This window comes from Lampris incognitus, chromosome 11, assembly GCF_029633865.1.
Source record: "Lampris incognitus isolate fLamInc1 chromosome 11, fLamInc1.hap2, whole genome shotgun sequence".
NCBI lineage: Eukaryota > Metazoa > Chordata > Actinopteri > Lampriformes > Lampridae > Lampris > Lampris incognitus.
Genome location: NC_079221.1, coordinates 56,287,425 through 56,313,674, shown reverse-complemented (window position 1 = coordinate 56,313,674; position 26,250 = coordinate 56,287,425). Strand labels below are relative to the sequence as shown.

Sequence of the window (26,250 nt, the reverse complement as noted above, 5' to 3'; positions counted from 1 at the left end):
CCCTGGTACATACTCACACACTAGATCCCCTATCTTCCCAAACCCTGGTACATACTCACACACTAGATCCCTTATCTTCCTAAACCCTGGTACATACTCACACACTAGATCCCTTATCTTCCTAAACCCTGGTACATACTCACACACTAGATCCCTTATCTTCCTAAACCCTGGTACATACTCACACACTAGACCCCTTATCTTCCCAAACCCTGGTACATACTCACACACTAGATCCCTTATCTTCCTAAACCCTGGTACATACTCACACACTAGATCCCCTATCTTCCTAAACCCTGGTACATACTCACACACTAGATCCCTTATCTTCCTAAACCCTGGTACATACTCACACACTAGACCCCTTATCTTCCTAAACCCTGGTACATACTCACACACTAGATCCCTTATCTTCCTAAACCCTGGTACATACTCACACACTAGATCCCCTATCTTCCCAAACCCTGGTACATACTCACACACTAGATCCCTTATCTTCCTAAACCCCGCTCTCCAAGTCACCCTGTTATAAACTGTGGTCCCCTGCTTCACATTCTTACATTCATACTGCACACATTTCACAAACTCACCCCACGCTCCCAGCACCTCCTTGTAAAACCCGGACACTCCACTCAACATACCTTTCTTCAGCTGCATATACTCCAATCTCCCCCCACCCACCACATTTTTAAATTGCCTCCCTTAAAACCGCTTTCCATAAACATCCAACTATCATTTTCATCCCAAGTCTTTCTTTTTCACCCCTAAACTGATAAACTTCAACCCTTTATCTTCATACTCGTTTTCCATCACCTCCCTTGCTATCCTAACTCCCTTCCCATCCCACAGAAAATCACTCACCATTCTTTCCACCTCCTTCAACACTCTCTCAGGCACATCCAACACATTCATTAGCGTCCTCCCATTCACAACCACCACCGTCCCTTTCAACTTCAAAAAAATTGGGTGGTGGCATATGCTTCTACATAAACAAAGGGTGGTGTACAGATGTCACAGTATTGAAGAAGTCATACAGCCCTCACTTAGAGACCTTTTTCATTGACTGTAAGCCATTCTATTCACCGTGGGAATTTTCATCATTTATTCTGGTCGGGGTCTATATCCACCCCCGGCCTGTGTTAAAGAGGCGTTAGACACCTGCTGATCAAATTACAAACATGGAGCGTGAACATCCAGACTCCCTACTTGTTATCCTTGGGGATTTTAACAGAGCAAACCTCAGTCACGACCTGCCAAAATACAGACAGCATGTTAGATGTCCCACCAGAGACAAAAACACTCTGGATCATTGCTACACAATATTAAAGGATGCCTATTGCTCTTGTCCCTTGTCTCCGATTCTGTTTGTGATATTCATGGACAGGATCTCAAGGCGCAGCCAAGGTGAGGAGTGTGTCCGTTTTGGGAACCTCAGAATTGCGTCTCTGCTCTTCGCAGATGATGTGGTTTTGTTGGCTTCATCAGAACGTGACGTCCAGCGCACACTGGGGCGGTTTGTAGCTGAGTGTGAAATGGTCGGGATGAGAGTCAGCACCTCCAGGTCTGAGGCCATGGTTCTCTACCGGAAAATGGTGGCTTGCTCCCTCCGGGTTGGGGATGAGTTGTTGCCTCAAGTGAAGGAGTTTAAGTATCTCGGGGTCTTGTTAACGAGTGAGGGTAGGATGGAGTGGGAGATTGACAGGTGGGTTGGTGCAGCATCAGCAGTAATGCGGACGTTGTACCGAACCGTTGTGGTGAAGAGGGAGCTGAGCCGGGAGGCAAAGCTCTCAATTTATCAGCTAATCTTCATTCCAACCCTCACCTATGGTCATGAGCTTTGGGTAGTGACCGAAAGGGTGAGATGGTGGATACAAGCGGCTGAAATGAGTTTCCTCCGTAGGGTGTCTGGACTCAGCCTTACAGATAGGGTGAGGAGCTCGGACTTCCGGAGGGAGCTCGGCGTAGAGCCGCTGCTCCTTCGCATCGAAAGGAGCCAGTTGAGATGGTTTGGGCATCTGATTAGGATGCCTCCTTCGCACCTCCTTTAGAGGTTTACCGGGCACGGCCAACTGAGAGGAGACCCCGGGGTAGACCCAGAATTCGCTGGAGGTACTACATGTCCAATTTGGCCTGGGAAACCCTTGGGATCCCCCAGGAGGAGCCAGAGGGCGTTGCTGGGGAGAGGGATGTCTGGAGTGCCCTACTTAGCTTGCTGCCACCATGACCCCACCCTGGAGAAGCTGCTGAAGATGAATGAACGAATGAATGCCTATCGCTCTGTTCCCCATGCAGCCCTGAGACTCTCTGGTCACTGTCTGATTCATCTGATCCCAACCTACAGGCAGAAACTAAAATCTGCAAAGCCTGTGGTTAAAACTGTGAGGAAATGGGACCAATGAGTCAAAACTGGGGCTCCAGGCCAGCCTCGACTGCACTGACTGGAGTGTGTTTGAGGCTGCATCTACAGACCTGGACGACCTTACTGACACTGTGACATCTGACATCAGCTTTTGCGAGGACACGTGTGCCCACCAAAACCTTCTGTACCTTCAACAACAATAAGCCCTGGTTCACAGCAAAACTCGGGCAGCTTCGTCAGGCCCAAGAGGAAGCCTACAGGGCAGGAGCTAGGATCTGGTACAACAAAGCCAGAAATACACACACACAAAGGAGCTCACAGTGGTAAAAAGGTGCTACTCTGAAAAGTTGAAGAACAGGTTTTCTGCCAACGACCCACCATCAGTCTGGAGAGGTTTGAAAGACGTTACCAACTACATGAGAACCCCCCCCCCCCCCCCACACACACACACACACTGCAGGGGACCATCAACTGGCTGATGACCTAAACGGGTTTATTGTGATAGTGGTTACGCACACTCTGACACATAAACACATACACACACATACAAATGTATCACTTGACATCTATTTAACCTGAGTACCGTTTAATGCGACACATAATAAGCGAGTGCAGGTCCAGAGAACTCCTGTGTCCATTTTGAACGTTCTTCACGGCATGTGATTTAAACCAACCTGACATTAAATGTAACTGAAATAATTTGTATGGAGGTTAATGAAGCCCGGGCATCACTACGCAGTCCCGTTACCGCCTCTGTTGGGAGGGATGTGGAATAGTCCACGTGAACGGTTTGAAAAAAGTGTCTAGGTTCATTTCTGATATTCCAGGACTGCATGAACTGGGAACTGTGGGAGGGTTTATGCTTCCTCACAGTCTTTGTACTTTGTTTGACTGGGGGCTTTTTAACCAACACTCTTCAGAGGAAGTCACTCCTCTCTTGACAGGATTCATTTAGAAGAACTCGCCGTTTGGCTCCTGGAGCGACATGAAAGTTACTCTGGTGGGGGAGAGAGAGAGAGAGAGAGCGAGAGCGCGAGCACTCAAGCACTCTATTGTGTGTTTCTATGTGTGGTGTGTGTGTGTGTGTGTAGGGGGTAAGGGAGTGTATGGGAGGTCACCCCTCCTGCCAGTCATACTTAGCAGGCATTAGCGGCCTCTTTTGCAAAGTTAACACACTGCTACAGCGAAGGTTTTGTCTTCGGGTCCCCACAGCCATGGTGCCAAAGTTCCCCACTAAACCCCCTCACCCTTTACCCCCCCCCACCCCCTCACCCTCACCCACAATCCACCAAGACCCTGTTAGTAAGCAGAACACTCTTTTCTTTCTTTGTTGCTTTCTGTCTTTCTTTTTCCTTTCTTTCTTTCTTTCTTTCCATCCTTCTGAGGTTTCTTCGTCTTTATCCTCTGCTCCTCTTCCTCCGGTTCCCAGTATCGGCTCAAAATGGAAATGAATGTGAAAAAGAACGAGTTTGTGTTACAGAGACAGTAGATATGTGTGTGTGTGTGTGTGGGGGGGGGGACATGAGCCAGTCTGATAGATGGGTAAGACAGAATAGAAAAGAGGACATGCTGGACCGCCTTTAGACAGGGACACTGTACATAGGAAGGGATGTCCAGTGACGTTTTTAAAAAAAAAATTGGGCTCCTCCCAAAATACACAGGTTTACATGATGGGCGGGATCAGCTGAGATCCCCTACTTCATGTAAACCTGTGTGTGTGTGTGTGTGTGCTGACAGAAAGACTGACGGTTCAGCCTGTGACCTCACACACCGTCTGTCTGCCTGCCTGTCTGTCTGTCTGCCTCTCCGCCTGCCTGCCTGTCTGTCTGCCTCTCTGCCTGCCTGTCTGCCTGCCTGTGTACCTGCCTGCCTGTCTGTCGCTCCAGTGAATTACCGTCCATTCAGTTCATTTTAAAATGCTTCATTAACATGAATGTGTCACGAACAACATTGTGCCAAGATTTTAAAGTAAAAAGAGAAAAAAACGGTCAAACATAAATAAACGAAGCAGAAGATGTAAATACCCCAGTGTATGTTTCAGCTCTACAGAAGAGACGGCCCCGTCCAACAGTCGTTTTCGTTGCTTTTATTACGTATGTGACCTGTTTTAAGCTTCCTGTTTTGACTGGGGGAGGGGCTTTTATTTTGAAAGCTGCTCGCTGACCCTTACCTAGTTCCTACCGCGAGCGCGAGAAAAGCGCGAACGGCGAAACGGAAGCGCGGAACGTTTAGCGTATTAATGTTAGTATACGTTAAGGTTAGTATTCGGTTGTAATACTGTAATATTAATATACGGCTTGTGTCTTAAAGTAGTTTTGAACTAGAAGAACTCGTTCCTACCGTTTGTCTGGCGAGTTAGCGTTAGCTTAATGTGAGCTAGCGAGGCGATGCTAACGCTCGCTAGCATATTTGTCGTTGTCGCTCTTACGTTGGTTTTGGGATTTCCAACACATCTGAAATCATCAGCTCAAGCGCCGCGCCGTCTTTCGGGGGGGGGGGGATGCGACAGAGGAGATACAGTAAATGGAGCAAGTCTCCCTCTCTGACACCCGTTTCTCTGTCTCTGTTTCTCTGTCCGTCTGTGCAGTCAACGAGTTGTCTACGGGAGCTGGTTGGACATCGCTGGTCTCCACCGTGTGTCTCTACACGCTCCTCAAGTTCCTCCAGGGAGGAGGGGCAGGTACGTCGCCTTCCCAGCTTAGGCCCTAGGGCAGGGGTGGGCAGTCTTATCCAGAAAGGGCCGGTGTGGGTGAAGGTTTTTGTTCCAGCCAAGCAATTACACACTTGTGTCCCCTAATCCATTTTTTTCAGCAAAGACTCTACCGGTTGATTAGTGGGATCAGGTGTGTAACTGCTTGGTTGGAACAAAAACCTTCACCCACACCGGCCCTTTCTGGATAAGATTGCCCACCCCTGTCCTAGGGTGTGTGTGTTGTAACAGTCAGAGTCTGGTACAAATAAATATAGTAGTGCTGCAATGCCAAACAGCGCTACAGGTTTTTTTTTCATTTATCAAACTTTAATGGTCAAATTGATGACAAAACCCAAGGGCGAGAGGGATTCAGGAATGATTACACACCTAGGGGTGCTTCTCAATGTCTGTTCAGATTATTAATGTGCTTGCCTCCCCAGTGCAGCTCTGTGCCTTTGAAAGAAGGCCTTTGCCATTTGGCGGAGATTTTGTATTTCAGCCCCTTCCTCTTCTATTGCCTTTGTGCAGAGACGCTGCACTTTGCTGTGAAGTTCCTCCAGGGATCTCTTCACAACAAACCGGTGGTTGGCAGCAGTGGTGAAGACAGAAGCGAGGTTTTTCACAACTGTTTGCCTCTCGTCATTGGTTTCCTGCAGCACCAGGTGGTACTGCTGCTCTGCTGCCTTTAGTTGTTGTAAAGCTTTGTCATAGCCATAGTGTACTTTCTTTTCTAGAAGCATCTGATGGTTCTCAACTGAGTCCACCTCTGCTGACCACTTCTATTCCTCAAGCACAAGCTCCTGCATGTCATGCTCTAGTCGCTCATCAAGCCTGCGAATCTGCTCTCGCATTTGCTTCAGGTCATTCGACTTGTCCAAGATATTTGATTTCACCTGCTCGACAGACTCCTCTAGATTAAGCGTCATGTTGGTTAGTCAACTGCTTTCCTCCTCCACATTGCCAATCAGTGTTCTCAGAGGCATCTGTATTTGTGTCTTATGCTGGACAATACTCCTGGGTCCATAGTCGGGAGCTCTTGATCTCAAAATCATGACCGCCTTCTTTCTCTGCAGATACTGGGATCAGCTTTAGTTTGCGGGCTAGTTTATGGTACTTCACTAATTTCAGCTCTGCATTCTCTTTGACTTTGGCAAGCATGATCTCTTCATGCCACATGTGCTGTTGTGCCTCTTCCATGGTCTTGGTGAGACTGGACACTGTCTGCTGCAGCTCCTTCTTCTCTCTTGATCCTTTCTACATCAGATGGGGTAAATTTCTGGTTCTTCAAGATGTGCTGCAGTTTTTCCTTCTCCTGATTTACAGATTCCAGATGGTGACCGGTTGCCTCAATCTCTTTGTTCAGTTCTGAGGCTTTGCATTCCAGGTTAGCTTTGAAGGATTCCAGGCTGCCACGATAAATCTGGAGCTTCTTGAGGTCGGTTTGCAGCTTCAATTTCTCCATCCTCTTGCTCATCAGTGGGTCCATTTGGTCCAGTGGGTCCATTTGATCAGTTACCTGTAACGTTCATTGTGGAGCGGGAGACAGAGGGCTGTATTGGTACCCACTTGTGATATGACTGTGCTAGTTAACGTTACCTGGCTAGTTAACTAGCTAGTTAGCTAGCTAATGTTATCGATAGATACCTTTAGTTTCTGATCACACAAATGCACAGCTAGCTAACTGCAAAAGATCATTAGTTTCTCGATTATTTCTTGTATCGTTAGTAAATAGAATGTCCATGATAATGTTAGGCACACACAACACTAGCAGCATTAGCTAGCTAGCTAACACGGTTCTGGACGTTTCTGAACATTCTCTGACAAGTAACATTAGCATAACATTATGGCCAATGTCAAAACAGCATCAGCTAGCTAGATAATGTTAACTAGCTAGTTTAGAGCAAAAAAAACAACAACCATTGACTAAGATCACAACTCTGTTCATTCATAGTTAACATTGCAGCAATATCGAGGAGAAATAATTATTTTTACAATATGTGATATCAATACTTACTGAAACTATTTACTGGAGCTTCTATCACAATTCACATGTTTTGTTAGCTAACTTTAGTCGTTACCTGGAATTGTGGAGCGGGAGACAGAGCAGAGGGCTGTATTTGTACCCGCTCGTGACGTGACTGTGCTGCCTAGAAGGAATCTGATTGGTCAGCATTTGTGTTCCAGAGGGCCCGGTCTGACTGTGACCACGTAGGCAGAACAGAGGTACCGTTGCAACATAAAGACAGGCATGGTTCACATATTTATGGCTATATGCCAAATAAGAACCGCTACAATATGCCCCAAAAATAATTGATAATTTATTGTCATTATTCATATTACAACCCCCCCCAAGCTTAATTTTTCCGTCCTTATGTAAGGTCCCTTGTTCGTTATGGGAGGTCCAGACCCCCCCCAGACCACCTCAATTCGAGCCCTGCATTTAATTCTCTTTCTCAAGCTGTGGCGTCTCCTTTTGTTTTGTTGTGATGCACTAGAGTAGAGCCGCTGTCAGTGCTGCTTCGACCGACATCCACAAGAATGAACTTTCACCGTAATAAGTTGGTGCAGGTTATGATTTCTGTGTTTTACTGTTCATGTGTGATCGGTGAACATAGTGTCGTGGAAACCGGGCATTGTATGGTCGATGTTATGCATGATAGAATAAAGTAGCAGTGTGGAAATCCCGTTCCCTTTGTCTGTCGACTCTCTGAGCTAATCAGCTATCCCGGGGCTCTTGCTAACTAGCCACATGCTGCTAGCTCTCTCCACCTACACCAGCCCAAAGTTACTGTTTTTGTGTGTGTGTGTGTGTGTGTGTATTAACATGAAAACAATGTGTCTCTGTAGGTACATCAGGTTTTGTCAGTGATGTGCGTCACTTCCTGTGGATCAAGGTGCAGCAGCACACCAGCAGGCTGGTTCAGGTACTACAGCTCTCTTGCTCTCACTCTGTTTCTCAGTTCATCTATCTCTAATTCCTTGTGCTTGTGTGTATTCTTTTAATCCTCCTGCTGGACACATTTATTTCACACATTAACACTATTTCACTGTGTATGTGTAAAAGTATGTTTTTTTTTAATTGGAAACCAGTGTTACATACATGTTAGACACAAACAACAGATCAGTGTTTCACAACATTTTCCCCCTTTATTTGGTGTGTTAGAACAGAGAACTACAATAACACCTTGTTCCAACCTCCCACCATCCCAAATTCTTAAAGAAAACAGGGAAGGAAAAAAAAATAATGCACACACAGAACTGAGTAAGTAAATAAGACACACACACATACACACACACACATACACACACACACACACACACAGGGAGTTGATAAAATGAAATAAAATAAAGTAGGGAGGTCAGTGCAATAAAAAGGATGCTCGGGATGCCCACCCCAAGGAATGGATTCATTGATAATCAGTTGGGGTCCAGAGAGGTAAGAGAATTTACATATGAGACAATAGGCTGCCATTTTTTGTAGAACTTAGCAGTTGAGCCTCGTACAGAATACTTCAACTTCTCTAATGGGAGAAATTACGTTAAATCCTTTAACCAGGAGGTAGCGGAAGGTGGATTTGGGCTTTTCCACTGTAACAGAATGTGTCTATGGGCAATGAGTGAGGCAAAGCAACAACATCAGAATTTTCCTTGGTAAGACTGGTTGGCATAGGGGGTACCCCAAAGATGGCTATCAAGGGGCAGGGATCCAGTGTAATTTTGAGGGCTTCTCCTGTCATCTTAAAGAAAAGGGACCAGAACTCAACTAATTTTGGACAGGAGAAAAACATATGACTATGATCCGCCGGTGATGAGCCACATCTATCGCAGGTATCACTCACGCCTGGAAACAGCCTACAAAGCTTAGCTTTTGTAAAATGAACCCTATGCAAGACCTTAAACTGAATTAAATTTAAACGGGAACGTGAGGATGTAGAGTTGACCCTGGCTAGTGCCCTGTCCCACCATTCATCTGTCACATCACGTTCTAGCTCCTGTTCCCAACTACCCCTAACCCCTGCTAGAGAAGTCAAATCCGAGGATGATATAAGGTCATATAAAATTGAGATCCTGCCACGTGCCCTGGGGAGAGAAAGCACCTTAGAGACAAGAGAGCCTACTGGAAGCTGAGGGAAAGATGTGTAAAAGTGTATGTTTGTGTAGATTGTGTATTTGTTGCAAAATGTGTAGATGCAGTTTATTTATTTTATTTTTTGTGATTTTCCCTCCCCAATTGTATCCGGCCAAACTCTTCCGAGCTGTCCCGGTCACTTCTCCACCCCCTCTGCCGATCCGGGGAGAAATGCAGACTACCACATGCTTCCTCCGATACATGTGGAGTCACCAGCCGCTTCTTTTCACCGGACAGTGAGGAGTTTCACCAGGGGGATGTAGCATGTGGGAGGATCACACTATTCCCCCCAGTTCCCCCTCCCCCCTGAGCAGGTGCCCCGACCGACCAGAGGAGGTGCTAATGCAGCGACCAGGACACATACCCACATCCAGCTTCCCACCGCAGACACAGCCAATTGTATTTGTAGGGACGCCCGATCAAGTCGGAGGTAACACGGGGATTCGAACTGCCTTCCCCGTGTTGGTAGCCAACGGAATAGACCACTACGCCACCCGGACACCCTGCAGTTTATTTTTATTTTTTGGGGGGGATTTTTTCCCCCTTTTTCCCCTCAATTTTATCCGGCCAATTACCCCACTCTTCCGAGCCGTCCCGGTCTCTGCTCCACCCCCTCTACTGATCCGGGGAGGGCTGCACACTACCACATGTCTCCTCCCATACATGTGGAGTCACCAGCCGCTTCTTTTCACCTGACAGTGAGGAGTTTCACCAGGGAGATGTAACGCGTGGGACGATCACGCTATCACCCCCCCACCCCCACCCTCCGAACAGGCGCCCTGACCATCCAGAGGAGGCGCTAGTTCAGTGAACAGGACCTGAACCCACATCTGGCTTCCCACCGCAGACACAGCCAATTGTGTTCGTAGGGATGCCCGACCAAGCCAGAGGTAACACGGGGATTCGAACTGGCGATCCCCGTATTGGTAGGCAATGGAATAGACTGCTACGCTACCCAGACTCCCCCTGCAGTTTATTTTTGAAGTTCATTAAACATACAGAAATTTCATGACTGTTACAGAGACAGTGATGTGATTTATAAGGATGTAAGATATAGTACCACGGTGCATGTGTCATTGTGTGTATGTGAATATAGTCATATCTCTCTCCATACTTCAGGTGCGTTTGTTTTCTCACCTGCATGGTCTGTCTCTTCACTGGCACCTGGACAGACGCACCGGTGAGGTCCTGAGGAGCGTCGAGCGAGGAACCTCCTCCATCAACAACCTGCTGAGGTAGCACAGGACAGGAGAATGTAATGCAATGTGAACATAAAAGCTCTTTTATCACTTAAATCACTTTAAATTAGAAGCTGACTAGAGCAGGTGGACAGATAAAATACAAAACTGGTTTTAATGGAGCTGAATCTAGTTGTCTCCCTCTCTCTCTCTCTCTAGTTACATCCTGTTCAGTGTGGTTCCTACCATATGTGACATCATCATTGCCATCATCTATTTTGTGTCGTACTTCAGTTCCTGGTTCGGACTCATTGTTCTCACTTGCATGGCCCTCTACCTCAGTGAGTGTTACACACACACACACACACACACACACTCACACGCACGCACACAGTATATCCCAGATGAACAGTGTTGTTTTGCATCCTCAGCCTCCACCGTCCTCATCACAGAGTGGAGGGTGAAGTACCGCAGAGAGATGAACACAGAGGAGAACAACACCAAGTCCCGAGCCATCGACTCTCTGCTCAACTTCGAGACGGTACGATAGATAGATATAGGTAAATATAGCTAGCTAGCTAGATAGATAGTGTAGCGAAATCGGGGGGCAGCCGTGGGAACCGCCACAGCCGGGACGCGAACCTGTATCTCCCGCACCGCGGGCGACAGCATTAACCAGTCGACTAAAGGGTCCGACTCGTTAGTGTCTATTTATACGTGCATGTTACACTACCCCCCTCCTTCGGGAAGCATGTCCCCACGCTTCAGCATATCAGCTCCCTCACGCCTCTGGGCGCGCACACTGCCGATGACCTCACGGTCTCACCATCCCACTTCTGACACCAATGTAGCGAATTCGGGGGGTAGTCCGGGGCCCGCCACAGCCGGGACGCGAACCCGTATTTCCCACACCGCAGGCAACAACGTTAACCAATCGACTAAAGGGTCCAACCCGTTAGCCGTACACGTTACAATAGATAGCTAGATAGATGGGTTGGTGTATGGATGGGATAGATAGATAGATAGATGATAACTTTGATTTATATAGCACTCTAGAACAATGTTAAAAAGTGCCTTACAAAGAAATTAAACCAGAAAAGGCAACTGCTGGGATAAGCTCCAGCATCCCCGCGGCCCTGAGAGCAGGATAAGCGGTTCAGATAATGGATGGATGGATGGATGAATGAACATTACAGAAGACAAAGAGATAAATCCTGTGAAGATAAATCGCAGGATTTATCTTGACGAGTCACACATAGAAACAGAACATCAGTGTAAATGACTCACGGCTTTGTGTGTCTTTCCAGGTGAAATATTACAATGCTGAGGACTACGAGACACGCTGCTTTGAGGAGGCCATTCTAAAATATCAGGCACGAGTTACACAAGTTTCCACCTAAAATCTCATACAACTACTTGGATTCTACTGTCCCTTCACCCCTCAGCATGCTCATGTGACTATTACTGTGTGTGTGTGTGTGTGTGTGTTGTACAGGTGAGTGAGTGGAGAAGCAGTGCCTCTCTGGTTTTGTTAAACCAGACTCAGAACATCATCATTGGATCAGGACTGCTGGCTGGCTCTCTGCTCTGTGCTCACCTGGTCGCTGACGGACATTTCCAGGTACGCTGACACACCACCAGAGAGCTGAACAGGCTAAAGTAGAGCTCAGCAGAGTAGAATATGAAGATTGGCAGCTCAGTCCCTGTCCTTCATGCTTTGTCTCAGGTTGGTGACTATGTTCTGTTTGGGACCTACATCATCCAGCTGTACACTCCTCTGAACTGGTTTGGCACCTACTACAGGTGAGGTTAACACAACAGGTTAGTTTAAATTATCTTTGTGTATTGTAAATAATACTATTATATCATATATTTAATCATATTGTCATGTTGTGTGTCTTCAGGTTGATCCAGAGTTCATTTGTGGACATGGAGAACATGTTGAGTCTGCTGACAGAAGACAGAGAGGTATTGAACAGGACGGGATTAAATTACACTTATTGGTCTCATCTGAAAGGGATGTTTGCAGATGACATTGTGATCTGTAATGAGAGTAGGGTGCAGGTGGAGGAGAGCCTGGAGAGGTGGAGGTATGCACTGGATAGAAGAGGAATGAAAGTCAGTAGAAGGACAGAATACATATGTGTGAGGGAGAGGGAGGACAGTGGAATGGTGAGATGCAAGGAGTAGAGGTGAAGAAGGTGGATGAGTTTAAATATTTGGGGTCAACTGTCCAAATTAACAGGGAGTGCAGGAGAGAGGTGAAGAAGAGAGTGCAGGCAGGGTGGAGTGGGTGGAGAAAAGTGTTAGGAGTGATTTGTGACAGAAGGGTACCAGCAAGAGTTAAAGGGAAGGTTTACAAGATGGTTGTGAGACCAGCTATGTTGTATGGTTTGAAGACAGTGGCACTGATGAAAAGACAGGAGGTGGAGCTGGAGGTGGCAGAGATGAAGATGATAAGATTTTCACTGGGAGTGATGAAGAAGGACAGGATTAGGAACGAGTATATTAGAGGGACAGCTCAGGGTGGATGGTTTGGAGACAAAGCAAGAGAGGCAAGATTGAGATGGTTTGGACGTGTGTGGAGGAGAGATGCTGGGTATATTGGGAGAAGGATGCTGAATATGGAGCTGCCAGGAAAGAAGAGAAGAGGAAGGCCAAAGAGGAAGTTTATGGATGTGGTGAGGGAGGACATGCAAGTGGCTGGTGTGACAGAGGAAGATGCAGAGGACAGGAAGAGATGGAAACGGGTGATCCGCTGTGGTGACCCGTAACGGGAGAACCAAAAGTAGTAGTAGTAGGTCTCACCTGAAAGGATGAAACCTTGAAAAAACAATTAATTGAAAATTGTCTTTTTCAACCATTTAATGTCTTTTTTGATGTATGTAAACCTAAAGTTGACTGTATTTATAGTCTTGTGTTTTCTGTTGCTTTAGTTTCTGTCGACTTAAAACATCCAAACTCAGACCAGTAACACATTAAAGAAGGTGTTCTCAAACTTGTTACTCAAGTTGTTTTTCAACTTTTCAGTTGAAAAACAGATTTTCTGCCAATGACCCAGCATCAGTTTTGAGTGGTTTAAAAGACATTACGAACTGCAGGAGACTATCCCCACACTCCAGGGAACCATCAAATGGCTGACGACCTAATTGGTTTTACTGTAAATAATCAAACTTTAACAACCCTCAACTCCAGCCACAATACACAACCAACTGCACTCCCTGCTGGCCCCTCTCCCCTCCCCACCGAACCCCCATCCGCACTCAGGATCTGTGTTGAGGATGTGCACCAGCTCTTCCAGAGACAGAAGACCAGGAAGGCACCGGGCCCGGATGGCGTATCACACTCCTGTCTGAAAGTCTGTGCTGACCAGCTGACCCCCATTTTCACACTGATCTTCAATAGATCACTGGACCTGTGTGAAGTCCCCTCTTGAAGCTGAAACAGCTCCACTATCATCCCTGTCTCCAAGAAACCTCATATCACAGGATTAAATGACTACAGACCCATTGCCCTAATGTGTGTGGTCATGAAATCCTTTGAGAGACTTGTGTTGGCCCACTTGAAGGAAATCACAGGCCCCCTGCTCGACCCCTACAGTTTGCCTACCGAGCAAACATGTCATTGGATGATGCAGTCAACATGGGCTTGCACTACATCTTCCAACACCTCGACTCACGAGAGACTTATGCAAAGGGTCCTGTTTTTGGACTTCAGCTCAGCGTTCAACACCATTGTCCCAGATATCCTCCACTCTAAACTCACCCAGCTCACTGTACCAGCCTTCATCTGCCAGTGGATTAAAAACTTCCTGACAGACAGGAGGAAGCTGGTGAGGCTGGGGAACATCACATCCAGCGCCTGGACAATCAGCACTGGCGGCCCCAGGGATGTGTGCTCTCCCCTCTACTCTTCTCCCTCTACACAAATGACTGTCTCCTGTCTTTGTCAGTACCACTGTCTCCAGATATAAAACATAGCTGGTCTCACAACCATCTTGTAAACCTTCCCTTTAACTCTTGCTGGTACCCTTTTGTCACAAGTCACTCCTGACACTCTTCTCCACCCACTCCACCCTGCCTGCACTCTCTTCTTCACCTCTCTTCTGCACTCCCCGTTACTTTGTACTGTTGACCCCAAGTATTTAAACTCATATGCTTTCATCACCTCTACTCCTGGCACCCTCACCATTCCACTGCCCTCCCTCTCACTCACGCATATGTATTCTGTCTTACTCCTACTGACTTTCATTCCTCTTCTCTCCAGTGCATACCTCCACCTCTCCAGGCTCTCCTCCACCTGCACCCTACTCTAGCTACAAATCACAATGTCATCTGCAAACATCATAGAGACTCCTGGAGACTCCTGTCTGATCTCATCTGTCAACCTGTCCATCACCATTGCAAACAAGGGCTCAGAGCTGATCCTTGATGTAATCCCACCTCCACCTTGAACCCACCTGTCATTCCAACTGCACACCTCACCATTGTCACACTTCCCTCATACCTATCCTGCACCACTCCTACATACTTCTCTGCAACTCCCGACTTCCTCATATAATACCACACCTCCTCTCTCGGCACCCTGTGATATGCTTTCTCTAAATCCACAAAGACACAGTGTAACTCCTTCTGACCTTCTCTATACTTTTCCATCAACATTCTCAAAGCAAACATCACATCTGTGGTGCTCTTTCATGGCATGAAACCATACTGCTGCTCGCTGATCATCACCTCTCCTCTTAACCTAGCTTCTATTACTCTTTCCCAAATCTTCATGCTGTGGCTGATCAACTTTATACCTCTGTAGTTGCTACAGTTCTGCACATCACCCTTGTTCTTGCAAATTGGTACCAGTATGCTTCTTCTCCACTCCTCAGGCATCCTCTCACTTTCCAAGATTGTGTTAAACCATCTAGTTAAAAACGCCACTGCCATCTCTCCTGAACATCTCCGTGCCTCCACAGGTATGTCATCAGGACCAGCTGCCTTTCCAGTCTTCATCCTCTTCATAGCTGCCCTCACTTCCTCCTTGCTAATCCACTGCACTTCCTGATTCACTATCCCCACATCATCCAACCTTCTCTCTCTCTAATTTTCTTCATTCATCAGCCCCTCAAAATACTCCTTCCACCTTCTCAGCACACTCTCCTCACTTGTCAGCACATTTTCATCTCTATCCTTGATCACCCTAACTTGCTGCACATCCTTCCCAGCTCGGTCCCTCTGTTTAGCCAAGTCCTTTTCTCCTTCCTTAGTGTCTAATCTCTCATACAACTCACCATATGCTTTTTCCTTTGCCTTTGCCACCTATCTCTTAACTTTACGCTGCATCTCATTGTACTCCTGTCTTTCTTAATCTCTCTGATTATCCCACTTCTTTGCCAACCTCTTCCTCTATATTCTTTGCGTCACTTCCTCATTCCACCACCAAGTCTTCTTGTCTTCCTTCCTCTGTCTAGGTGACACACCAAGTACCTTCCTAGGTGTCTCCCTCACTATTTCTGCAGTGGTTGCCCAGCCATCTGGCAACTCTTCACTACCACCCAGTGCCTGTCTTAACTCCTGCCTGAACTCCACACAACAGTCTTCCTTCGTCAACTTCCACCATTTGATCGTTGGCTCTGCCTTCACTCGCTTCTTCTTTTTGGTCTCCAAAGTCATCCTACAGACCACCTATGCCTAGCTACGTTCTCCCCTGTCACTACCTTGCAGTCTCCAATCCCTTTCAGATTGCGCCTTCTACATACAATATAGTCCACCTGTGTGCAGTTTCCTCCACTCTTGTACGTCACCCTGTGTTCCTCCCTCTTCCTGAAATATGTATTCACCACAGCCATTTCCATCCTTTTCACAAAATTCATCACCGTCCTTCCACATTTCTCTCCTTGACAACATACCTGCCCATCACCTCCTCATCCCCTCTGTTCCCTTCACCAACATGTCCATTGAAGTCTGCTCCAATCACCACTCTCTCCTTGGGTACCCTCTCCACCACTTCATCCAACTCACTCCAAAATTCTTCTTTCTCTTCCATCTCACACCCAACTTGTGAGCAAATGCACTGATAACATTCATCAGTACACTTTCGATTTCCAGCTTCATACTCATCATTCTGTCCAACACTGTCTTTACCTTCAACACACTCTTGTCATACTCCTCCTTCAGAATTACCCCTACCCCATTTCTCCTCCCATCCACACCATGGTAGAAGAGTTTGAACACACCTCCGATACTGCTGGCCTTACTCCCCTTCCACCTGGTCTCTTGCACACACAGTATGCCTACCTTTCTTCTCTCCATCATATCAGCCAGCTCTCTCCCTCTACCAGTCATAGTGCCAACATTCACACTGTCAGGGCTACCAGGCGTAGGACCCAAAAGCAGAACGAGAGACAGGATGGGGGCCGGGGGGGGCCAAAGAGGCACGTTTATTGTCTGCCGGGTTTAGGCAGGGACAAGGCTCTCGGACAGGCGGTTGGCTTAGCGGGGGCGTGGTTCCCGTACCGGCGGTGGGCTTGGTAGGGTCGTGGGATTTGTACAGGCACGGTCCAGGCAATGGCAGGGAGGTCTAACTAGAGGCAGAGGGAAATAGGGATTAGGCTTGGTCAAAGAAGTTTCAAAACTAGAGTTAGAGTCGTCTACGCACTTGAAGTGGTTCAACGATCTGGCATCGTCTGGAGAGCAGAGCAGCTTCTTATCCTGGCTGAGATGGGTTGATTGGCCTGATTGGAGATGCAGATCAGGTTTGGGCTCTGGAGAGCTCCAGGTGAGGTCGATGAACCAGATGAGCTAGGTAAGGCAGTGGGAGCGGCTTGACGAGGGCAGGGTTGACGAGGCAGGGATGTGACACACTCCTACCCTTCTTCCTCTCCCGCTGCCTCTGGACATGCCTTCCCCCTCTCCTTTTCCTTCACCCAACAGTACCATAGTTTCCACTGGCACCCTGCTGGCCAACAGTACCGGTGGTGGTCTTTGGTAACCCGGGCCATGACCAATCCGGTATATATCCTATTTATCCATCCATTATCCGAACTGCTTATCCTGCTCTCAGGGTCGTGGGGATGCTGGAGCCTATCCCAGCAGTCATTGGCCGGCAGGCGGGGAGACACCCTGGCCAGGCCGCCAGGTCATCACACAGGGCATATCCTATTTATTATTCCATTTATTTCTTCTGTTTTTCTGTTTTGTTTTTGTATATTTTCTCTTTTGTGTGTGAGTGATGTATGTAATTACTAGAAGTTGCTGTAAACCAAAGTCACATTCCTCATATGGATAAGCACACTTGGCCAATAAAGTTGATTCTGATTCTTAGGTATGGACTGGGTCCAGATTGGGACCAAGGTCCAGACTTTGAGAAGCCCTGCAATAAAATATGATAATAAATAATAGTAAAATAAAGTATTCAGAGCCTTAACCGGCTGTCACATTTTACTGGATCCATCTATTACTACTACTACTACTAGCCTTCTTCTTTTCCTCTTCCCTGGCAGCTCCATATTCAGTATCCTTCTCCCAATATACCCAGCATCTCTCCTCCACACATGTCCAAACCATCTCAATCTTGTCTCTCTTGCTTTGTCTCCAAACCGTCCAACCTGAGCTGTCCCTCTAATATACTCGTTCCTAATCCTGTCCTTCTTCATCACTCCCAATGAAAATCTTATCATCTTCATCTCTGCCACCTCCAGCTCCACTTCCTGTCTTTTCACCAGTGTCACTGTCTCCAAACCATACAACCCTGAACTCCAGTAAGCAGCCTGCAGGCCAGGTCTGGCCCGCGAGAGTCAAATGTCTGGCCCGCGCTAACCCATTAGCACTAATGCACCTGTCATAACGTGAAATAAAGTGCGCAACATGTGAAATAAAGTGCGTGCTGCGCCACTTTAGTTTGACCTCAACCCACACCGTACACTTGACCTATGCCATAGAGCGTGCATAGATGTAAGATGTACTCCACGCTGTCTGCAGTCCTTGACTAGATGGAGCCACTCACCAGCTTCGTTACAGACAATAACTGTCCTAAACCAAGAACATGGCCTGAGCGAAAAAGCAGAAAGTCGACCAGGAAAACTGTCAGTTCAGTTTTCTTTTGTCTGGAGCTGCGACCAAGGAGGTAGCATCAAGGATGGTCTGACAAGACGCGGAAGCGGGGCAGGCTAAGATAACTGCTAGCCCATGCAGACCGGCAGTGCCGAGAACACCGAGGGAGGTCTGGTGGCTGCCTCACCTGGCATTGACTGTGGGGTTTTTGGTGTCGTCAGTCTGTGTTTGTGTGTGTGTGTGTGTGTGTGTCTGTCTGTCTGTCTGTCTGTGTCTGTCTGTCTGTGTGTCTGTCTGACTGTGTGTCTATCTCTGTCTGTCTGTCTGTCTGTCTGTCTGTCTGTTTGTCTCTGATTGTGTCTGTCTGTCTGTTGTCTGTCTGTCTGTGTGTCTGACTGTCTGTCTGTCTTACTGACTGTGTGTCTGTCTGTCTGTCTGTCTGTGTCTCTGTCTGTCTGTCTGTGTGTGTCTGACTGTCTGTCCGACTGTCTGTCTGTGTGTCTGTCTGTCTGTGTGTCTGACTGACTGTGTGTCTGTTTGTCTGTGTGTCTGAATTTGTGTCTGTCTGTGTGTCCATCTGACTGACTGTCTGTTTGTCTCTGTCTGTGTGTGTGTCTCTGACTGTGTGTCTGTCTGACTGACTGTGTGTCTGTGTATCTGAGTGTCTCTGTGTGTCTGTCTGACTGTCTGTGTGTCAGGAGCAGACTGCTGGACAGACCACCGTATGATCCTGACAAAAGTCAGAGTGCATGTCCGACCCTTGAGACGCCAATCTGGGCCAAAAAAGAAACCACTCCACTGCGCCAGACTATCCCAACAGCGACACCCGAAACACCTTCCGTCGTTCTCTAGCCGACAACTTAGTTGACATTGAACAGCTGATCAACTCAGAGTCTGGGATGGATGAAAAGTGGACCTCTCTGAGCACCACCCTCTTTGACAATGCAGCCCAATCCATTGGCTTCAAAACCAAGAAACATCAGGACTGGTTTGATGACAATGCCGGAACGATCTCCACCCTCCTGGACAACATACATAAGGCACACAGAGCCGCCCTCAGCAACCCACCATCCCAACCTCTCAAGAAAAAATGGCAAGACCTCCGCTCTGAGGCCCAAGCAACTCTACGGAATCTGCAAAATGAGTGGTGGATTTTGAAAGCCAATGAAATCCAGGCTCATGCAGACAGGAACGACATGTATGGTTTCTATGATGCAGTTAAGACCATCTATGGCCCCAGAAACTGCTCCCTGACACCTGTTAGGTCTGCTGATGGAACAACTCTCATCAAGGATCAGGCCCTGTTAGTGGAGCGGTGGGCCGAGCATTTTAACACCCTGCTCAACCAGCCCACCCCAGTGGACTCAACTGTACTGGCAGAACTGCCTGAACAGCCTACCTTGCAAGACCTAGACCTCCCACCATCTTTTAAGGAAATCCTACATGCAGTCAAGACCCTGAAAAGCAACAAAACCCCTGGACCTGATAATATTCCAGCTGAAATCCTCAAGGAAGGAGGCTACCTCTGTACGAGGACACTGTATCTCTATATCCTTGAGGTGTGGAGTCGCGAGTGTGTCCCCCAACAGTGGAAAGATGCCAACATTGTGGCCATTTATAAAAACAAAGGAGACAAATCCATCTGCTCCAACAGTAGGGGTATTTCACTGCTGGCCATTGCTAGAAAGGTTCTAGCCAAGATCATGCTCCGCAGACTAACACTCGCAATAGCCGAACAGGTCATACCAGAGTCACAATGCGGCTTCCGAAAGGATAGAGGGACCGTTGACATGATCTTTGTGACACGCCAGCTCCAGGAGAAATGCAGAGAACAGCACAAGGATCTATACATAGCATTCATAGACCTCTCAAAGGCATTTGATACAGTTAACCGGGCCCTGCTGTGGCAAGTCCTGAAGAAATTTGGATGTCCACCCAAGATTCTTACCATTCTTGGACAGTTTCACTCAGGAATGGTGGCCCAAATGGTAGTGGGGAACCACAGTTCTGAGCCCTTTGGTGTGCAGACTGGAGTCATACAAGGCTGTGTGCTAGCTAGCCCCAGTCCTGTTCAATATCTTCTTAGTCTCTGTTACAACACTGTTACGAAGGAGGCTGGAGAAGTAGGCTGGAGTTACCATTGACTTCAGGCTTGATGGAAATCTATTCAACACCAGGAGGTTTCAGGCAACCACCAAGTTGACCTCTGAGACCATTATTGAGCTACAGTATGCCGACGATTGTGCTCTGGTAGCTCACACACCAGAAGCCCTACAAAACACTCTGTCGGCAGTTGTACCTGCATACAGGAGAATGGGACTGATTATCAACACCCAAAAGACGGAGGTAATCTGTCAGTTGACGGCTGGCCTCCCAAGCCATCCAACAACCTTCACAGCAGAAGGGCAACAACTGGCCACTGTTCCTGCCTTCAAATATCTGGGAAGTATGCTATCCGACACCTGCACAATGGACGATGAGATTCAGCACAGCCTCAAACAAGCCTCAACATCTTTTGGCCATCTAAGGAGAAGGGTTTCCCAAAACAGCAACCTCAATGTCCACACCAAAGTGCTTGTTTACAGGGCAGTGTGCATCTCCACACTACTCTATGGATGTGAGGCATGGACCATCTACAGCCACCATCTCAGAAGCCTGGAGGCCTTCCATGTAAAATGTCTCCAGAGGATCCTTGGCATTACTTGGGAGGACAGAGTGCCACACACAGAGGTGTTGGAGCGGGCAGGCAGCTGCAGCGTGGAGTGTACCCTAAACCACCATCAACTCAGGTGGCTTGGGCATGTTATTCGCATGCCCAGCGAACGGCTCCCACGTAAAGTCCTCTACGGCCAACTACGCCTTGGTCAATGCACGGCTGGTGGGCAGAAGAAGCAGTTCAAAGACCAAATGAAGACCACACTGAAAAGATGCCAGATCAATCCCTCTTCTTTGGAGGAACTTGCTTTCTACCGCACAACCTGGCGCTCTCATGTCTCAAAGGGAGTGAAGTACAGGGAAAACCAGCGCACACAACACCGTGTAGCAAAGTGTGCGAAGAGGCATGCTCGCAAAGCTACCCCTGCCCCCTCCAGCACCACTTTTACATGCCCGGTCTGCAACCGCAACTGTGCATCCAGGATCGGACTATTCAGCCACCAAAGGACCCACAAATAGGAGAAGATGGTCATCATCGGGCACGATGAACAACCAGCAAGCGAGCAAGTCCGACTGTGTGTCTGTCTGTCTGTCTGTGTGTCTGACTGACTGTGTCTGTTTGGTTTGTCTGTGTGTCCATCTGACTGACTGTCTGTTTGTCTCTGTCTGTGTGTGTGTCTCTGACTTTGTGTCTGTCTGACTGACTGTGTGTCTGTGTGTCTGAGTGTCTCTGTGTGTCTGTCTGTGTCTGTCTGACTGACAAACGTGGAGAGTCCTGATTAGAAATACTCATCAACGTTACTTCCTATTTAAGTAAACAAGTGACCCAGTCAGTAGTCAAGAACCACAAGTTCAGTGTGTGTGTGTGTGTGTGTGTGTGTGTGTGTGTGTGTGTGTGTGTGTGTGTGTGTGTGTGTGTGTGTAGGGCTCTGACGTTAGTAAAGCAGTGTGTGTCTGTGGGAAAAGGCGTGGTCGGCATTCACAGACCCTCCAACAGCTCTTGATATGTTAAACGACCAAATGAATATCCACAAAACCCATTAGAGCTCTGTTGTAACGCTCCGACAGAGAGAGAGAGAGAGACAGAGAGAGAGAGAGACAGACAGAGACAGACAGGGATGGAAATATGCCAAGGACAGGAGGAGAATATCGACATGAAAGGAGTGTATATGAGGATGGAGTTAGAAAGAAAAGAGGAAAGGAGTACCGATCTATATCTATCTATCTATCTATCTATCTATCTATCTATCTATCTATCTATCTATCTATCTATCTATCTATCTATCTATCTGTCTATCTGTCTGTCTGTCTGTCTGTCTGTCTGTCTGTCGATATGTCCGTCTTTCTGTCTGTCCATCTGTCTATCTATCTATCTTGTGTCTGTCTGTCTGTCTGTAAATCCTCTAATCTGGACAGCAGGTGAACAGCACTGGACATGAACACCTCCAGAGAGACTCTCAGGTCCATTCTTCATGTAGTCCAGAGAGCCTTCAAGTGGTTCATTAGCTGTATAAATATCTATATATCACTCAGAATCACAATTCTGTCTCTCTCTGAAACACATGCACACATACACACACACAAAAAACAGTATACATTAAGTCATCATCCATCATGTTCTCTCTCTCGTCTTTCAGGTCCAGGATTGTGCAGAAGCAAGGGATCTGGTTTTTGCATCAGGCCGGGTGGAGTTTGACCGGGTCAGTTTCAGCTTCGTCCCCGGGTGGGTTCTCCCTCCAGACACATCTCCACACACCTTCACATGTTTGCTGCGGTGTTTGGTGGTGCATGCTCAGCACACTTGCGGGAGAGGCTCCTGTCCTCGGTGTTTCCGAGCTCACATGAGGACTGAATGAATGGATGAAACGTATTAGTTCGAATGAAGTGAAGTGTTGTTGTCTGCAGGACGGAGGTGTTAAAGGAGCTGTCGTTCACTGTGGAGCCGGGTCAGACGGTGGCGTTGGTACGTTGGACACACATCAGGAACTATTTTCTTCTTCTCTTTCATTCATAAAGCCCTTCCCAAACCTGCTGCCTGCTACAGGCCTGAATTAATGCTGATGTGTCGTGGTTTGATATGTTGTTGTGTTGTTAGCCGTCGCTTTTGTGTTGTCAGTTTGTAAATGTCATTGTGTTGTGGCCTCCAAAGTGGAGAGTGTTCTGCCTCTATTCGTGCTCAATATCCAGGTGTTGAAATCCCAGAAAGTTGACTCAGTTAATCTGGACATAAAGTGTAGTGGGAAAACATTTTATCACTCATCTTAGTGATTTCATCGGTTCTCAGCTGACTGTAAGTCTCCCCAACCATGTTCCCCAACCATGACGTCTCTCTTCACGTGCCTTTCTGTTGATGAAGCAGTGGAGGTAGTCCGTATGAAATTACAGGACGACCCCACCCTTAGCAATAGGACCACCCTTAGTGCTGACCAAGTGTGTCTGCTCCTGAAACTGTGTCTTCAGTCCACATACTTCACCTCCAGGGGGCAGTACTATAGGCAAAGACATGGGTGTGCAATGGGTTCCCCAGTCTCACCTGTATTTGCCAACTTGTATGGAGGAAGTGGAAAAGAGGCTCTGATGTCCTATCCAGGGACACTACCTAGCCACTGGTTCAGATGTGTGGACGACACCTGGGTTAAAATTAAATCTCAGGATGTAGCACATTTCACCAACCACATTATCTCTGTGGACACCACATCAAGTTCACCAGGAAGGATGTGGAACATGACAGGGTAGCCTTCTTACACTGTGAAATTTGATTGTTGATGTTTACCAGAAACCAACACATACTGATCAGTACTTAAGGTTTGACTCATTATCGGATAGATAGAGTCTGAACACTAGATAATGCTCCCATAAACATTTAATGATGTACGTAGTGACGTTTTCAGCATTAAAGCTCTTCTTTGTCTGCTGGAAACGTCACTACTTGGTGGAGAATTGCCTTGACCTGTACATTAGTGACACCAAACAGACTATGGCGAAGAAGATGGCACAACACAGGAGAGCTAATATGTCAGGCCAGGACTCCAGTCTACACCGTCTACAGGCCAGGACTCCACAGTCTACACCCATCTACAGGCCAGTGGCCACTCTTTCAAGGATGAGTATGTGCACATCCTTGATAGGGAGGAATATGAGAAGCCAACTAAGGCCAAAATTGAATACTTCACTTGCATATACATGCATACGCTCATCTATATACATACATACATATGTAGCGAATTCAGGGGGCAGCCGGGAACCGCCACAGCTGGGACGCGAACCCAGGTCACCCGCACCATGGGCGACTGCGCTAACCAGTCGACTGAAAGGTCTGACGCGCTTCCGATGGCCTCACTGTCTCCCCATCCCACTTCTTACACCGGTGTAGAGAATTCAGCGGGCAGCTGAGGAACCGCCGCAGCCAGGACGCAACCCCGGATCTTCCGCACCATGGGCGACAACGTTAACCAGTCGATTAAAGGGTCCGACCCTTTAGCCAAGAGCTAGCGAGTCTATTTATCCGTGATCGTTACACATACATACATACACCCGTTAGCCAAAACATTAAAACCACCTGCCTAATATTGTGTAGGTTCCCCTTGTGCCACAAAAACAGCTCTGCACTTTTTTCCATTGCACATTGTCCGTCTTGAGAGAAAGATTCCTCCTCTGTTGCTCTCCCTGAGGTTTCTTTTTTAGGGAGTTGTTCCTTATCTGATGCGGGGGTCTAAGAACAGGATGTTGTGTTTCTGTAAAGCCCCCTGAGGCAAATTTGTAATTTGTGATATTGGGCTATACAAATAAAATTGACTTGACTTGACTTGACTTCACTCTGACCCACTGAGGCATGGACTCCATAAGACCTCTGAAGATGTCCTGTGGTATCTGGCACCAAGACTTTAGCAGCAGATCCTTTACGTCCTGTAAGTTGTGAGGTGGGGCCCCCATGGATCGGACTTGATTTTCCATTACATCCCAAAGATACTCGATTGGATTGAGATCTGGGGAATTTGGAGGCCAAGGCAACACCTTGAGCTCTTTGTCATGTTCCTCGAAAGATTCTTGAACAATTTTTGCTGGCAGTGTAGCAGGGTACATTATCCTGCTGAAAGAGGGCACTGCCGTCAGGGAATACCGTTGCTATAAAGGGGTGTACCTGGTCTGTGACGATGTTTAGGTAGGTGGTACGTATCAAAGTAACGTCCACATGAATGCCCGGACCCAGGGTTTTCCAACAGAACATTGCCCAGAGCATCACACTGCCTTCGCCGACTTGCCTTCTTCCCATAGTGCACCCTGGTGCCATCTCTTCCCCAGGTAAATGTTGCACATGCACCCTGCCGAACCACAAGATGTAAAAAAATTGCTCCATGTTTCAGTTCTGATGATGACGTGCCCATTGTAGGCACTTTAGGTGTTGAATAGGGGTCATTGTGGGGCACTATGACCAGTCTGCTGGTACGCACCCCATATGGAACAAGCTCAAGTTCAATTTTATCATCATGTTTAATGGAATACAAGGAAATTCTTATGCTTTGGCTCTCTCTGACTTAACACAAAGGACACATGGACACAAGGACACAAGGGCACACCATCCCTACACCAGACCTACATAGACTATGTACACAGAATCCGTACATTATATACACAGTATAGAAAAGTATACGATAACACAACAGTGTAAGGTGCATGTGGGTGCATCAGCTGTTCAGCAACCTGACTGTGGAAAGAAACAGATGGGTGGTGTGTGGTTCGATGCTCTGGTAGTGTTTTTCAGATGGAAGGAGTGAGAACAGAACATGAGCGGGGTGGCTGGTGTCCTCAATGATGTTTTGCGCTTTCCTTTTGCAGCGAGTTATGTAAATATTATGAAGTTGGCCCGGTGATGGCCTGGCAGCCTGTCCAGGGTGTCTCCCTGCCTGCCGCCCAGTGACTGCTGGAATAGGTTTCAGCATCCCCGCGACCCTGAGAGCAGGATAAGCAATTAAGATATAATGGATGGATGGATGGTAGTTCCATGCCAGTGATTTTGCTGCTGTCTTTACAGTCCTTTGCAGCAGTCTGTAGTCCTGAGCAGTCGGGTTGCCAAACCACATCGTGATGCAGCCTGTCAACATACTCTCCGTGTTACTGAGATAAAAGTTCATAAGAGTTTTGGTACTCATACCAAATTTCTTGAGACTCCTCAGAAAATAGTCTCTGCTGGGCCT

At 47.4% G+C, this 26,250-nt stretch overlaps 1 protein-coding gene across 1 annotated transcript in view; it reads left to right on the top strand.

Moving 5' to 3' along the window:
• abcb6b (ATP-binding cassette, sub-family B (MDR/TAP), member 6b) overlaps positions 1–26,250 on the top strand; it is an 85,515-nt gene that overhangs the window by 8,290 nt on the left and 50,975 nt on the right. The window contains exons 3-13 of the mRNA XM_056288966.1: positions 4,947–5,039; positions 7,899–7,975; positions 10,300–10,415; positions 10,578–10,699; positions 10,790–10,899; positions 11,666–11,731; positions 11,854–11,979; positions 12,085–12,161; positions 12,263–12,326; positions 22,693–22,778; positions 22,961–23,018. Of these exons, the coding sequence (XP_056144941.1) occupies positions 4,947–5,039; positions 7,899–7,975; positions 10,300–10,415; positions 10,578–10,699; positions 10,790–10,899; positions 11,666–11,731; positions 11,854–11,979; positions 12,085–12,161; positions 12,263–12,326; positions 22,693–22,778; positions 22,961–23,018 (995 nt within the window). The remainder of the gene's footprint in view (positions 1–4,946; positions 5,040–7,898; positions 7,976–10,299; positions 10,416–10,577; positions 10,700–10,789; positions 10,900–11,665; positions 11,732–11,853; positions 11,980–12,084; positions 12,162–12,262; positions 12,327–22,692; positions 22,779–22,960; positions 23,019–26,250) is intronic.